General features: G+C 36.4%; 3 protein-coding genes across 3 annotated transcripts; 1 reads left to right on the top strand and 2 right to left on the bottom strand.

Annotated features, from left to right (window-relative positions):
* Positions 1–2769, top strand: LOC129565545 (epoxide hydrolase 1-like). Its single transcript, XM_055440533.1, has 6 exons — positions 1–827; positions 889–1013; positions 1218–1330; positions 1396–1431; positions 1560–1844; positions 1943–2769. Exons 1-6 carry the CDS (start codon positions 621–623, stop codon positions 2230–2232), a joined length of 1056 nt encoding a protein of 351 aa, XP_055296508.1. The 5' UTR covers positions 1–620; the 3' UTR covers positions 2233–2769.
* Positions 2770–2885: 116 nt separating this feature from the next.
* LOC129565985 (keratin-associated protein 19-2-like) lies at positions 2886–4733 on the bottom strand. Its single transcript, XM_055441462.1, has 4 exons — positions 4276–4733; positions 3953–4027; positions 3540–3627; positions 2886–3153 (listed from the first exon to the last, which is right to left on the bottom strand). Exons 1-4 carry the CDS (start codon positions 4508–4510, stop codon positions 3036–3038), a joined length of 516 nt encoding a protein of 171 aa, XP_055297437.1. The 5' UTR covers positions 4511–4733; the 3' UTR covers positions 2886–3035.
* A 2540-nt stretch (positions 4734–7273) lies between these two features.
* LOC129565588 (multidrug resistance protein homolog 65-like) lies at positions 7274–12645 on the bottom strand. The gene is made up of 14 exons (XM_055440604.1): positions 12343–12645; positions 12074–12267; positions 11759–12007; positions 11499–11670; positions 11117–11431; positions 10808–11035; positions 9757–10746; positions 9535–9686; positions 9203–9466; positions 8995–9095; positions 8731–8926; positions 8089–8656; positions 7884–8030; positions 7274–7820 (listed from the first exon to the last, which is right to left on the bottom strand). The coding sequence occupies exons 1-14, from the start codon at positions 12418–12420 to the stop codon at positions 7629–7631; spliced, it is 3846 nt and encodes a 1281-aa protein (XP_055296579.1). The 5' UTR covers positions 12421–12645; the 3' UTR covers positions 7274–7628.
* Positions 12646–12737: the final 92 nt, after the last annotated feature.

Below are 12737 nucleotides of genomic sequence, written 5' to 3' on the forward strand. Positions count from 1 at the left end.
CAGTTCGTATAGGGATCGGTGGAAAAAAACACACAATTTAGAAAAAGTTTTGATTTTTCATCAAACATTTGTCTTTTGATTGTTCCGAAAATCGATTATTTTTAGCTTTGTCAATTCGCATCAATTAAAATGATTAGAAAAAGTTGCTTATTATAATTAACAGAGCCATGCATGAAATGGCCATGCATTTCTTTTTCGATTTCTTTGAACCTACATTGTACAATCACCATGACCCAAATACACGAAATGTGGAAGAAAGAATTCAATTGCATGCATATCTCTCTCTGTATGATGTGACCACAATTGTTGACTGAACAACTTTTATATTTCGTGGGTTCCGTGAATTTAAGCACTGTTATGCTGCGCTGAATATCAGTATTCCGTCGGTGCTCAATCCATTCACACGATCGCATCGAACACACTATCAATCGAAATACAACACATCTGGCGATAATTCCAACGCGAAACAGTTAATAGATTATTTCGGTTATCTGCATTTCATCGCGTCTCTGACGTTCAAGTGCTGTTTGTTTACCGGAAACATTTAAGTGGCGAATTTTCGATTCGCATTGTTAGTTCGATTTGTATCCCTGTTCGAGGCAGTTCATACATTTGACAACATGTCGTTTTTTGAAAGAGTGAACAAATTTGTGGTCGTCTGGACTTTGAGCATTTTGTTTAGTATCCTAGTTGCGGTGCGATTGATTTTTGCATATATTGTACACTGTACATCAATACCATGGAAGCCAAAAGATCGCATTTTAATGGAACAACCAGCTTGTTTCTCTGATCCAACATACGGAACACACAAATATGCTACGGTTAATGTGGGGATCAATGATCAATACCGATTTTATTCTTTTTTTTAATTTGTTCAAAATTTTATAGAGAATTCGTTTGCACTATGTGGAATCTGGTGATAAAAGTAAACCATTGATGATATTTGTGCATGGATTTCCCGAAATGTGGTATTCTTGGCGCCATCAAATTACCGAATTCAATAAGGAATACTGGTTTGTTTGCTGTTTGAATCCATTTTGTTATTGTGATCAAGTTACTTGAGCGGAAAATGTGAAAGAATTACAATGAATTGTTCAATGATTGTGCAAATTTGAATTAACAACAGAAAAACAATATCGAACGCATTTTTAAATCCAAAATAAAACCTAAGACCCTGAATTGAATATATGTGAATTGAAAAAGAAATTTAATTTTAGGGTGGTTGCTATCGATCAGCGTGGCTATAATCAGTCAGAAAAACCAAGAGGGAAACATAATTATAAAATCGAAAATATGATTGTCGATTTAAGAGCACTCGTCCATCACTTGAGTATGTGAAGAATTATTTTGTGAAAAAAATACGCTCAAAAATTAACGCAAGTTTCTTTCGTTTAGATCGCAAACAATGCATACTGGTGGCTCATGATTGGGGTATGTGCAAAAATATCCATTTATTTATGTGACAGAAATATTGAGCTGAACAAAAATCGATTTTTTGAGATTCTCTTTTGCCAAAAACATTGCCTTTTTGTTGAAAATTTAGTTCTTTTTTTCGATAGGCGCATTCGTTGGTTGGGAATTTGTGGAGCAAAATAAAGAAATGGTACAAAAATACGTGATGATGGGTGTTCCGAGTCGAAGACAATACTACAAATTGGCTCTAAGTACAATGGATCAATTTAAACGTTCTTGGTATTTTTTCGTCTTTAAATTCCCATATTTAGCTGAGGAATTGTTGACCGCTGGCGATTATGCGATATTCTATGAAATGTGGAATCGAAAATTTACGGATAATTTCACGGAAGATGATTTGGAAGCGTACAAATACGTGTTTTCAAAATCAGGTTGGTTTTTCTTTTTCATAATTCCTAATAAAAAATTATAAGTAAATTCCAACGATCAAAAAACTTGATTTGATCCAAATTTGTCCTCTTATCTAAAGGCGCAATCACTGCTGCACTCAATTATTATCGAGCAAACTCGTCGTTCATCTGCGAACCAGCAAGGGAGAAAGATGATGGTGCCAAAGGAATGTTCATTTTGGGACAACGTGATGCTGCTATTTCCCATGCTGCCTGTATTGTTATGGCCAATGAATGTCCAAAGTTACGCGTTGAAGTCATTCCAGGTGCTAATCATTTCGTTCATCAAGACGCACCGAAGGCAACGAATACACTAATTCACGACTTTCTCGGACCTGCCTCAAATTACAAAGTCGAAACACTCACGTAGACATAGAATCAATGCAAAAATAAATATGACAAAAATGACGGACCGTGTTATCATTTGTTATAGTAATGGTCAGTGAAATCATTTCTTGGAAAATAATAAAATGGAAAAAGAAAAGAATAACGTTTTTTCAATATCTCTAAGATTATTTTTCCTACTAACAATTATTTTGTTCGTCGAATTTGGTCCGAAGTTCGTGACATAATGCACAAAATACGGAACACACATATATGCCACGGTTAATGTGAGGAAATGAATACAGTTTCAGTGGTTGTCATCGTTCAGTGAAATAACATAAAAATATGTGATTGTAGGGGATACGTTTGCATTATGTTGAATCTGGTGATAAAAGTAAACCATTGTTGATATTTGTTCATGGTTTTCCCGATTTTTTTTTATTCAACAAGGATTTCTGGATTTCAACCATTTCGCCAATAGCTTACGTTGTTATGGCAAGAAAATATCCGAAGTTACGCATCGAAACCATACCAAACGCCAATCATATTTTGCACCAACACGAACCTAGTGCAACAAATCAGTTACTTCATGATTTCTTAGGACCTGCTTTGAACTTCACTGTTGAAACCATAACATTGAACTAGAAGATCGTTGTGATTATTGAAACAATCAAAGAATAAAAACGAAAGAGGTTTGAATTATCTTTAAAGTTGGACTTTTAATACTTTTTACTTGGCCAATTTCGGCCATTCTCCTAGCCTGTAGGAGTCAATTGGGCAATTTAACAATTTTTATCTACAGCTAATTGCAATTGCTATGAAATTCGTAATAGAACACATTCTTATAGTTTAGAAGAATCCACCTCCATAGCCACCTCCGTAGCCTCCTCCGTAGCCACCTCCGTATCCGCCGCCGTATCCGCCACCAAATCCACCCGGTCCGTATCCACCGTATGAACCATATCCACTGAAAAAAAAGAAATTATTCATCAATTATTGATTCTATCGAACACATAAATCAACAAATGTGATTGGAATTAGCAAATGCACGATTTGTATGACTCCTTTGTTAGCACAATGACTGGCGAGTATTGGTTTTTCCGTCGAAGTTACTATGTTTGCAAATGAAATCAAAAGAGAAGAAGTAGACGTGGATTTAACTTTCAGTGAATGCTCGTTTTGGAAAAACCAGTCAAAATTCATTCATTTTTTTATTTGCTTTGCTATTCTCTTCATTTGAAAATCACTTGAGACAAAACTCTTGAATGTGTCACTTGTAAATTGATTGAGTAAACGATTCGTCTGTTATTAACAGACTATTAATAATATGACGTTGTCTTTTTTTCATCTTACCCGCCCTGATGATAGCTACCGTGTTCATATCCATAACCTCCATACCCACCTCCATAGCCACCTCCATAGCCTCCGTAGCCGCCATATCCTGGAAAATATCGACACAGTTTTGTTAGATTTTCTTTTCATTTTTGATTTGAAGTTTCACTCATCCTCACTCTATTCGAATGTTCCACATAATTTCCATAAACAACGTGTACATCGGGTAATAGTATTAACCAATTCATTGATTTATTTCAAATTACACGATATTTTATCGTTTTACACGTATTGTAGCATAAATCCGATTTTGATTGATCTTGCTGTGTTGTTTTTTACATTTTTTTTCTTTGTGTACACACAATCGCCAACTTACAATTATGCATTGATTGGCATAAAATTGCGATATTAAGTTATATTGAAACAAAATCTACCTTTATAGCCTCCGTAGCTGCCGTAACCTCCTCCATAACCACCGTATCCGCCTCCATACCCTGGGCCATAGAATCCTTTTCAGAAGAAAGTAAATTGTATCATCAGTTTGACTACAATCGATAACAAAGTTCTTTGGAACACTGTTTACGGCTGAAACTCTTTTTCTTTTTCTTTGTTTCTTTTTTTAATTTTCCTTGTTCTTTTACTTGATCAATTAGAAAATTTGGAAATGATCTCACTCAATTTGTTTTCATTCAACACTGATAATTTACTGATCAAAACATAAAGTTCCATTTAAACACTGATAATTTGGTATTCGCACCTGGACCACCACCAAAGCCGCCAAGACCTTTAACGCCACCTCCTACGATTCCAATTCCGCCGATAATTCCAACTCCTCCGATACCACCGATCAATCGAGCCCTTCTCGTCAAAGGTCTCGATGAACCGCTAACTGGAACTGCATTTGCAGCTTCGATATCGGTGAGAGTGATAGGCGCCTCAGCTGCATAGCTAAGTGCTATAGTGCACACAAGAAGTATTATTTCTACTTTCATATTGGATAAAATCTTTTTGTGAGTTTGTTTTCACTTGTTATAACAAGAAAAAAAACTTAAACAACACACTTTGATCAACACTATTGGCACTGAGGTGTTTGAAACTAAAACTAAAACTGGTCGAAAATAATCCGTTTATTGACTGGATGTGATAAAATGAGCGTTCGATCGAAAACTACAATGGATAATCGCAGTGCATTGTTAATTTATATACTGAATGGTGATGCCGACCTAGAGCATGTGTCATGCCTTTTTCGGTGCGGTAGTCCAAACCGTTCTTTTGCACCACTGAAAGAGCATGGTCCAAAAAAAGTGTGTATTTTGATGAGTGGGGAATTGACGTAATTTTGCGCGCTGTGTGATTCTTATGTGTGTCCAATGGAATTGTTGTTGTACACACACGGACCGCTGATTCAAACTGCAAACAAACCTTCATTGCCTGAATTTTTTCGGTTAAATCCGACAACATCGTTGGCGTTGGTCATTGAACCATGCACTTAAAACGACGGAATCGGCATCGTGAAGCGATTCAACGAGAGACGCGGTGATACCCCAATTAATGTGCTCATTATTACATGCGGTCGTTATCAATGTTCGAGATCAATTGTGAAACCAGATTTCAATGTTAAATTTTCCGTAATTGCTTTATATTGTTAAAATATCATAGTCATTTTCTTATGGTTTGTTAAGTAAGTTATTTCCTATACTGAACCATATAACAACCAATACGAACTAATGACCATAATTTGTTTATATTTACAATTGATTCGTTTAAAGAATGGTTTAATTGCCGCGGAAAACCCCAAAAAATAATTTTTTCCTCTCGAAAATATACATCTATTGACGTTGTGATTGATTAACGTTCTGTTAGAACGGAAAAAGGTCAGCAATAAAATCGTAATTAGTTCACAATTGTTGCTAAAAATAGAATTCATTTTTTTGTTCAGTAACCGAATCTCCGAATCTGCAAGACAATATTTCATTTTCTCAACGCATGAAAACCTTGATGAGGCCCTTCGTAAAATGCCAAACTGTGACATAATGATCACGAAATAATTGAATCTTACCTCTGTTGTCTCACATTCGTAAAGAATATTTCTTTTGACATACTTACACTTTACATAAGAAGTGAAAAATCAAAAGAGCAGAAAGTGGAATTATGTCATCGGTTGTTCGCTAAAGAATACAGATAAAGGTAAAATTGCTAACCATCATGCTAACCTATTCAGTCTGGTTAGTTTATTCTTATTCTTGTATCACGTTTTAGCGATCATTCTGAATACTCTCACTTTGTTCTTTTGTCTTTTGTTCCGTACGAATGACGCAAAGAGCGAACGTGTGAATAGTATACGCGTCGCAAAGAAGCAAAACACGAGCACTCCTTTTGTTATGATCAAGGTCAACGTGCACATTGTATATACATGGAAGGTGTTTAATTACCTAAAGATGGACAAACGATATATTACATTAGGGTGGTCCAAACTGATAAGGTAAGGTATATGCTCTCAATAGCTTAGAATTGAATTGGGCTGAAAACTAGCTGATTCTTTTTTTCAGATAAAAAAAAATGTTAGAATCACATCATGATGACTGTTTGCGGCGAAATTGTAGGTTTCAGTGGGATCTAAGACTTCGCTGAACAAAGTTTTGCTCCATCGCATATACGCGGTACGAGTTATAGGAGAAAAACCGAAAACACGCAAAAAAATCCGTATAAATGTATAGAAAAATATCAATTTTTCCCACTGAAAATTTTGTTATTTTTTCTTGGGTGGATTCGAATTCTGCGGCCTAAAAAACCATAAAAATGGCTGCCTTAAACAAAACTTACTCTTGGTGGAAAAATACGTGGAAAAATGTGATTTTTTTCCGATACGTGAACACTATTAGAAAATTTTAGTTCTGAGATTATTCGATTTTTGTCATCAGCATAGTCGATCTTAAGGTAATTTGAGGCGCTGAGTTCAAATTTGGTGTTAAAAATACACTTGGAACCATGTATTTTTGCTATATGGCTGAATTTGTTGAAAAAAAACCATGTACTAAAACTTTTTTAAAAAGCAACATTAGCTAAGTTTTGACAACGGATTCGTGTGCAGCGTCTCAAAAAACCCAAACAATGATATGTCACCAGATTCGATTTGAATAACCAATGGGTTTTCTATCAATATATATGTTGAAAAAAGGTCAAAAACAGCCATTTTAAGTACGGCTCTATCGACCACTCGATCTGAAAAGGGAATCAGCTAGTTTTGAGCCCAATTTAATTTTAAGCTATTGGGAGCATATACCTCACATGATAAATCAGTTTGGACCACCCTTATATTACATCAGTTTATATTCTCAATGGGAGTTTCCCATGAATATCAAACCATCCAAATGGGCATCATATTTTATTGAATGAAACATCAACAGCGAATTTTTGTGCTTCCTTCCGCGAGAATATAGGCATTTATGGCAATATGTAAATGAACAAAACATCAGCTGATTCAACATATTCAACCAGAAGTTGAAAATAAGATTTCCAAATGATTGTGTGGTGCAATTTTACCATTTTTGAATGAACTTGTTTAAAGGAATTCACTTTTTTAATATAGTTTTGAGATTTCTAGTTCCAAAAAAACTGTAACGTTAATATTAAAGAGAGTACATGCTGTATGACGTCTACCTCACTTGATGAACTGCCGTTTCATATGATATGCCTTTATTTAATCTTTTAAAATTTTTTATCCCAAACCATTCTTAGAACAGTGGCCAGTGATTTCGAATTTATAACTGGAGCACACTGGATTTCTTTTAATAAATTGATTCTTCTGTGATTGGATTTAAAATCCATAATAGTTTAAAGCAAGATTTTGAAATTTTACTCGTAAGTTCACTCTTTATTTTTGAAAGTGGCAGTAGGCACAACACATTGCTTAGTACCCATGTTTTTTTCATATCAGCGATGATTACAATGATCAAAAATTATCAGACAAGAACATGACAATTTGTAACATTTCAATAGAAAATGGAAATTTAACACAGAAACAAAAAATAACAAATGTTGACATTACAAATTAACAGAATAGCCATCATCAAGTCTATAAAACGCCGAATTAATTTTTCTGCCAATAATTCATTTCTGAGCGTTGTATAAATTCGTATATCGTCCACCCAATGCCAATAGTTCAGTGTGGGTTCCATACTCGACGATGTTACCACCGTGTAAAACGCAGATAGCGTCGGCATTTTGAACGGTGCTTAGTCGATGAGCAATCACTAAACATGTGCGACCTGATCGAGCTGAGTTCAAAGCTTGTTGAACGATCTATTCAAGACAAAATGATCGATTAAGGGTGGTTGGTTTAAAAACTCGACTCAAATCAATTACCTGCTCGCTTTGTACATCTAAAGCTGATGTGGCTTCATCCAACAGAAGAATTTTCGGGTTTCTAATCAAAGCACGTGCAATGGCTATTCTCTGTTTCTGACCACCTGACAGCTGAGCTGTTTTATTACCGACATTCGTTTCATAGCCCTTGGGGAAGAAATTTAATTTAGCTTCAGTATTTAAATTAAAGGCGACAATGTCGTACCATTGGTAATTGATTGATGAAATTGTGTACGTTTGCCATTCGAGCAGCGTTTCTTATCTCGCCCATTGAAACTTTCCGTGAGTTATCGCCATATGCAATATTTTCCGCGATTGTTCTGTCAAAAAGGACGGGTTCTTGTGATACAATGCTCAATTTCGATCTTAAATCTTTGATGGTAACGTCCCTGGATATCTCATCCAAGCCTATATGAATGCGGCCATGTTGAGGTTCGTACAATCGTTGTAACAGTTGGATGCATGTGGATTTGCCACAACCAGAGCTACCGATCAAAGCTATCGTTCTTCCTTCCATGACGTCCAAATTGAAATTTTCAAGAATCTGAACGTCTGGTCGCGTTGGATAGCGAAAATAGATTTTGTTATATGTGATCCTGTTGTTATTATTCGGTTTTTCCTGTTTGTACTGTATGATTGGAGATTTGATCTGGGGGGTTCGATCGATTATTTGAAAAATACGATGCGCTCCAACAAAAGCAGCTGTTAATGATGGAATATGGACCAAACTATGACTCATTTCTATAGTTGCGTATAGTAACGCCTCGGTCACTCTGAAAATGAAAAAAAAGTCGCGTTTATTCGTTTATACGAACTTGTAACTTCGAAACTAAATAAAAATGCTAACTTGATGACATTTTTGAAGTGGATTTCACCATTGATGACAAGAAAACCACCGTAGCAAAGAGTAAGGGCGTTGGCGAACGTTGGAATCGTTTGAGCTAATGAGTTCACAAAGCCACGCCAAGCAATCTTCTTTCGAATCAACGTGAACATTTTTCTCGTTTCGGTAACATATCGGTCAATCATAAATTTCTCTTGCCCTAAATGAAACCGAAATAAAATGGTTGGATGAATGGACGCACTTGATTGTGCAGATCGATTTTCTTACTTAAGCCAGCAACAGTTCGAATGTTAGAAATAGCTTCCGTTGCAATTTTCATACTAATTTCAAGTGATTGCTTTTCGATGAAGCTGATCTTCGACATGTGCCTGGAACGAATATACAAGTTTAGATTGATGTAAACTATAATAATCCATTATTAATTGCCGCTACCATACCCACGATGAATACTCAAATTATAACAGTGCCAACCTACCTAGCTTCTAATATGACGGTAAGCAACGACAACGGAAAAGCAACCATGCATGCAATGGATAATTTCACGGAATAACCGAATGCCACAAATATCCCGATTGCAAATGTGGAAAATGACCGGATAATCTCATTCAACGGATTACCAATTGCATCTTGTAAATCGCCTGCATCGCTAGTGAGCCGAGCGGAAAGTGCTCCAGTTGAATTATTTTCATCGTCAAACCAAGCACAATTCTGTTGTAGCAAAGCGGCAAATGTCATTGACCTTTATTTCAAAGAACGATAATCCGTGAAATTTTCAATTTTTCGAGGTTGTAAATGCGAAATAATTACCGAACTCGTGTTGCCAATTCGACACTAGCCTCTGAAAACCAGTACGTCTGACATATGGCTACGAAGAATGTTATCACACTCACCACCAAATATAGCATGCAAATTTTGTTTGTTTCTTTCGATGCCGTTTCGGCATTTTCTAATGATAGCGCCTGTTCAATAAGAAAGGGAAGAAATTAAAGTTAGTCGAACCGATTCGAAATAAACAGGTTTTATACTTGCCCCATAGATTTCACCAAACAATATTGAAATTATAGGTAGCGTAGAGCCAATAAAGCATGCAAAAATTATGGCCAAGAGTATGATCAGCCATTGTGGTCTAGCTAAATTCAAAATTCGCTTAAAAATATTCCAATAATCAATGTTTTCTTCAACTTCGTGTGTGTCTTTTACCATATCATCAGCAGATAAGTTATGAAAATGGTCTTTTTCATCAAATTTATCAGTAATCAATCGCTTGACACAGTTCTTATTCTTACTATACTGGCAATCGTTCACATTGTCTTCATTTGAACTATTGAATGCACCATTATTGGCGTCTTCCACTCGTCCGGCTGTTATCATTTTAAAGTATCGTGATTTTAATGCCATCAATTGATCGTGTGTTCCGTCTTCGATTATGAGTCCATTGTCAATAAATAGAATTCGGTCTGCATTTCGTATGGCTGACAATCGATGTGATACTACGATCGTTGTTCGCCCTTTACTCGCTTTGTCCAGTGTTTCTTGAATAATCTTCTCCGATTGGTAATCAAGTGCCGACGTTGCTTCGTCCAACAACAATATTCTTGGATTTTGGATCATTGCACGAGCGATAGCGATTCTTTGCTTTTGTCCACCAGATAATTTTGATCCTTTTTCACCAACCAACGTGTTATAGCCTTGTGGTAAATTAGCTACGAAGTCGTGTGCACCGGACATTTGGGCTGCAGCAACTATGTCTTTATCGGTTGCATCCGGATTTCCGTAGCGAATATTATCTCCGATTGTCGTTGAGAACAGAACTGGCTCTTGTCCGACGGTTGCAATATTCGAACGCAACACATTGATGTTCATCGTGCGAATGTCATAGTCATCGATCAATATTCGTCCCTCATCTGGATCGTAGAATCTCTGCAAAAGTTGTAAACACGTTGATTTTCCATTTCCCGAGTCTCCGACCAGCGCCACTGATTGACCGGCTTGGATTTTAAAATCCAAACCACGAAGAACCTATGCAATGGAAATAAAATCGAATCAGATTGATTCAATGTACATTGTAATGACTTGTTACCTGCACATCTGATCGAGACGGATAGCTAAAGTGTACACTTTTAAATGTTATATTCCCTTCGATATTCGAACTCGGCACCATCCCTTCATTTGACATCGAATCAATTTTAGAACTGCGATCGATTACTCGGAAAATACTTGCGGCTGATCCACAAGCCGTGGCGAATGTTTCTAAAAACGGTGCGGTATTCTCGATATTGTCAGCGCCGATGAATAATCCTAAGAAAGTCTGGAAGAAATACCGTTCGTTTGGAAGTGCATTGAATGTGTTCATGTTCAAAATAAAAAGACTTGAGAAAAATCAACATACAATCATCAACACGGTTGGAGTGTATTCCTTGTCATCTTTGTCACGATCATCTAGCACAAGGCGCACGCCATACCAAAAAGCAAGTGCACTGCATGCCAAAAAGAGAAAACGCATGATGCCATCACCGATTCCGGTAATTAGTCCCTTCAGTTTAACAGCGTTCTTAGCCTTGACAAGCCGTTTGTTGTACCGTTTGATTTCTGACCGCTCACCGCCAAATGCGTAAACTGTTCGAATGCCACTCAGAACTTCTTCGGTAACATTTGAGGCAGCCGAATACGAATCCAATTCTTTAGTTGATAGTGCCATTTGAAACTGAAGCGGAAAGCATTTATATGTGTAAATAAAGTTTTTCAATTGAATTGAATTTGTCTTGATTTACCCTTCCGATGATTGAGTTCATAATTATCACTATCGGCACATACGCTATCATAACGAGAGATAGTTTCCAGCCGTAAATGAACGATATAACAACGCAAATCACAAAGCTCATTACCAAATACAGAAAATGGCTAACTTTCTCACCGATTCCATCTTGAATTTTCTCAATATTTCTGCAAAAGAATTTCATTGGTCTTCTTTTCAGAAATGTTCTTCTCTTCTTTGAATTTATTGCTTTGCATTCTACTCTCATAAACTTACTCGATTATTCGAACGGTCAAGTTATTACTGCCACCAGCGACATCATACCAACCGATCTCTTGGCGCATCAATGATTCAAAGAATTTTATACGAATGCGAGTGATTTGGCAAATCGCCACATAATTGAAACAATCAACACATATGATGCCCACAATAAAGTCCAAACAGCTGGTCAATGTCAGCAAAATCCCATACGCAATTGTATCGTTCATAATTTCGTGGTGGTTTTCTTCTTCGGTTGCATTTGTTCTACGTGGAAATGACCACTGTACTGGTTGGTAGGTAAAAAAGGGGAGTAAACATTTTGTCACTTACAATATTTTTCCACCGCCAAATAATGGCAAGAATATTGTGGTTGAGCTTGTGCCAATGCCCAGAGTTCGATCGACCAGCAATGATGTATATTCACCAAAGATGATGTTAAATATTGGCAAGGCCATCGATTTGAGTAGTGTAGCGGTGATGCCAATCAATAACAAAATCATATCCCATTTTGTCGCAAATCGATACTATAATTTTGAGTTAAAAAGTCATAATTTATTTCAGCAATTCTATGGAAATTCAAATTGTAGGAGAAGACTTGCCAAACTAAAATAGTTGACTGCGTCAGTATTGGCCAAATCATTTTGGTAAATGTTCTTCACAGAAGTTAAAACTTTCATTGTCCGACAAATGTACACCTGCGATGGAAAAAGCTTCCAAGCTTACTAATACCTTACAATTTACTTAAGAAAGAAAGAAATGATGTGGTCTGTCTTTTCTTCTGTAAATTACGAAAATTTCTGTAATGTGCCAAGAAGTACTTCAAGCCTTTAGCTTAATTCTGCTTTATGAGAGCAGAATTTTTCGCACGAGATTACATTAAAAACGAATAAATATAGAACCGCTGTAAAACTCTCACGTATACAAACTGTGATACTGTTCCAATTTCGTCAAAAGTCGAAAACAATTACATTTTAAACGGGCTTCGAATGTTTCA

Source organism: Sitodiplosis mosellana, unplaced genomic scaffold (genome assembly GCF_009176505.1).
Source record: "Sitodiplosis mosellana isolate CC-2019 unplaced genomic scaffold, AAFC_SMos_1.0 Smas_scaffold_3, whole genome shotgun sequence".
Lineage (NCBI taxonomy): Eukaryota > Metazoa > Arthropoda > Insecta > Diptera > Cecidomyiidae > Sitodiplosis > Sitodiplosis mosellana.

What these genes read in the sequence shown, in the direction of transcription:
- LOC129565985 (XM_055441462.1), bottom strand. Translation starts at nt 4,510, where the DNA reads ATGAAAGTAGAAATAATACTTCTTGTGTGCACTATAGCACTTAGCTAT. An exon ending in CGGCTTTGGTGGTGGTCCAG is followed by an intron (nt 4,028 to 4,275) that starts GTGCGAATACCA and finishes TCTTCTGAAAAG; the next exon opens with GATTCTATGGCCCAGGGTAT. An exon ending in GGTAGCTATCATCAGGGCGG is followed by an intron (nt 3,154 to 3,539) that starts GTAAGATGAAAA and finishes CTTTTTTTTCAG; the next exon opens with TGGATATGGTTCATACGGTG.
- LOC129565545 (XM_055440533.1), top strand. Translation starts at nt 621, where the DNA reads ATGTCGTTTTTTGAAAGAGTGAACAAATTTGTGGTCGTCTGGACTTTG. An exon ending in ACAAATATGCTACGGTTAAT is followed by an intron (nt 828 to 888) that starts GTGGGGATCAAT and finishes AAAATTTTATAG; the next exon opens with AGAATTCGTTTGCACTATGT. An exon ending in GAATTCAATAAGGAATACTG is followed by an intron (nt 1,014 to 1,217) that starts GTTTGTTTGCTG and finishes ATTTAATTTTAG; the next exon opens with GGTGGTTGCTATCGATCAGC.
- LOC129565588 (XM_055440604.1), bottom strand. Translation starts at nt 12,420, where the DNA reads ATGAAAGTTTTAACTTCTGTGAAGAACATTTACCAAAATGATTTGGCC. An exon ending in GAATTGGCAACACGAGTTCG is followed by an intron (nt 9,467 to 9,534) that starts GTAATTATTTCG and finishes TTTGAAATAAAG; the next exon opens with GTCAATGACATTTGCCGCTT. An exon ending in TCATCAATCAATTACCAATG is followed by an intron (nt 8,031 to 8,088) that starts GTACGACATTGT and finishes TTCTTCCCCAAG; the next exon opens with GGCTATGAAACGAATGTCGG.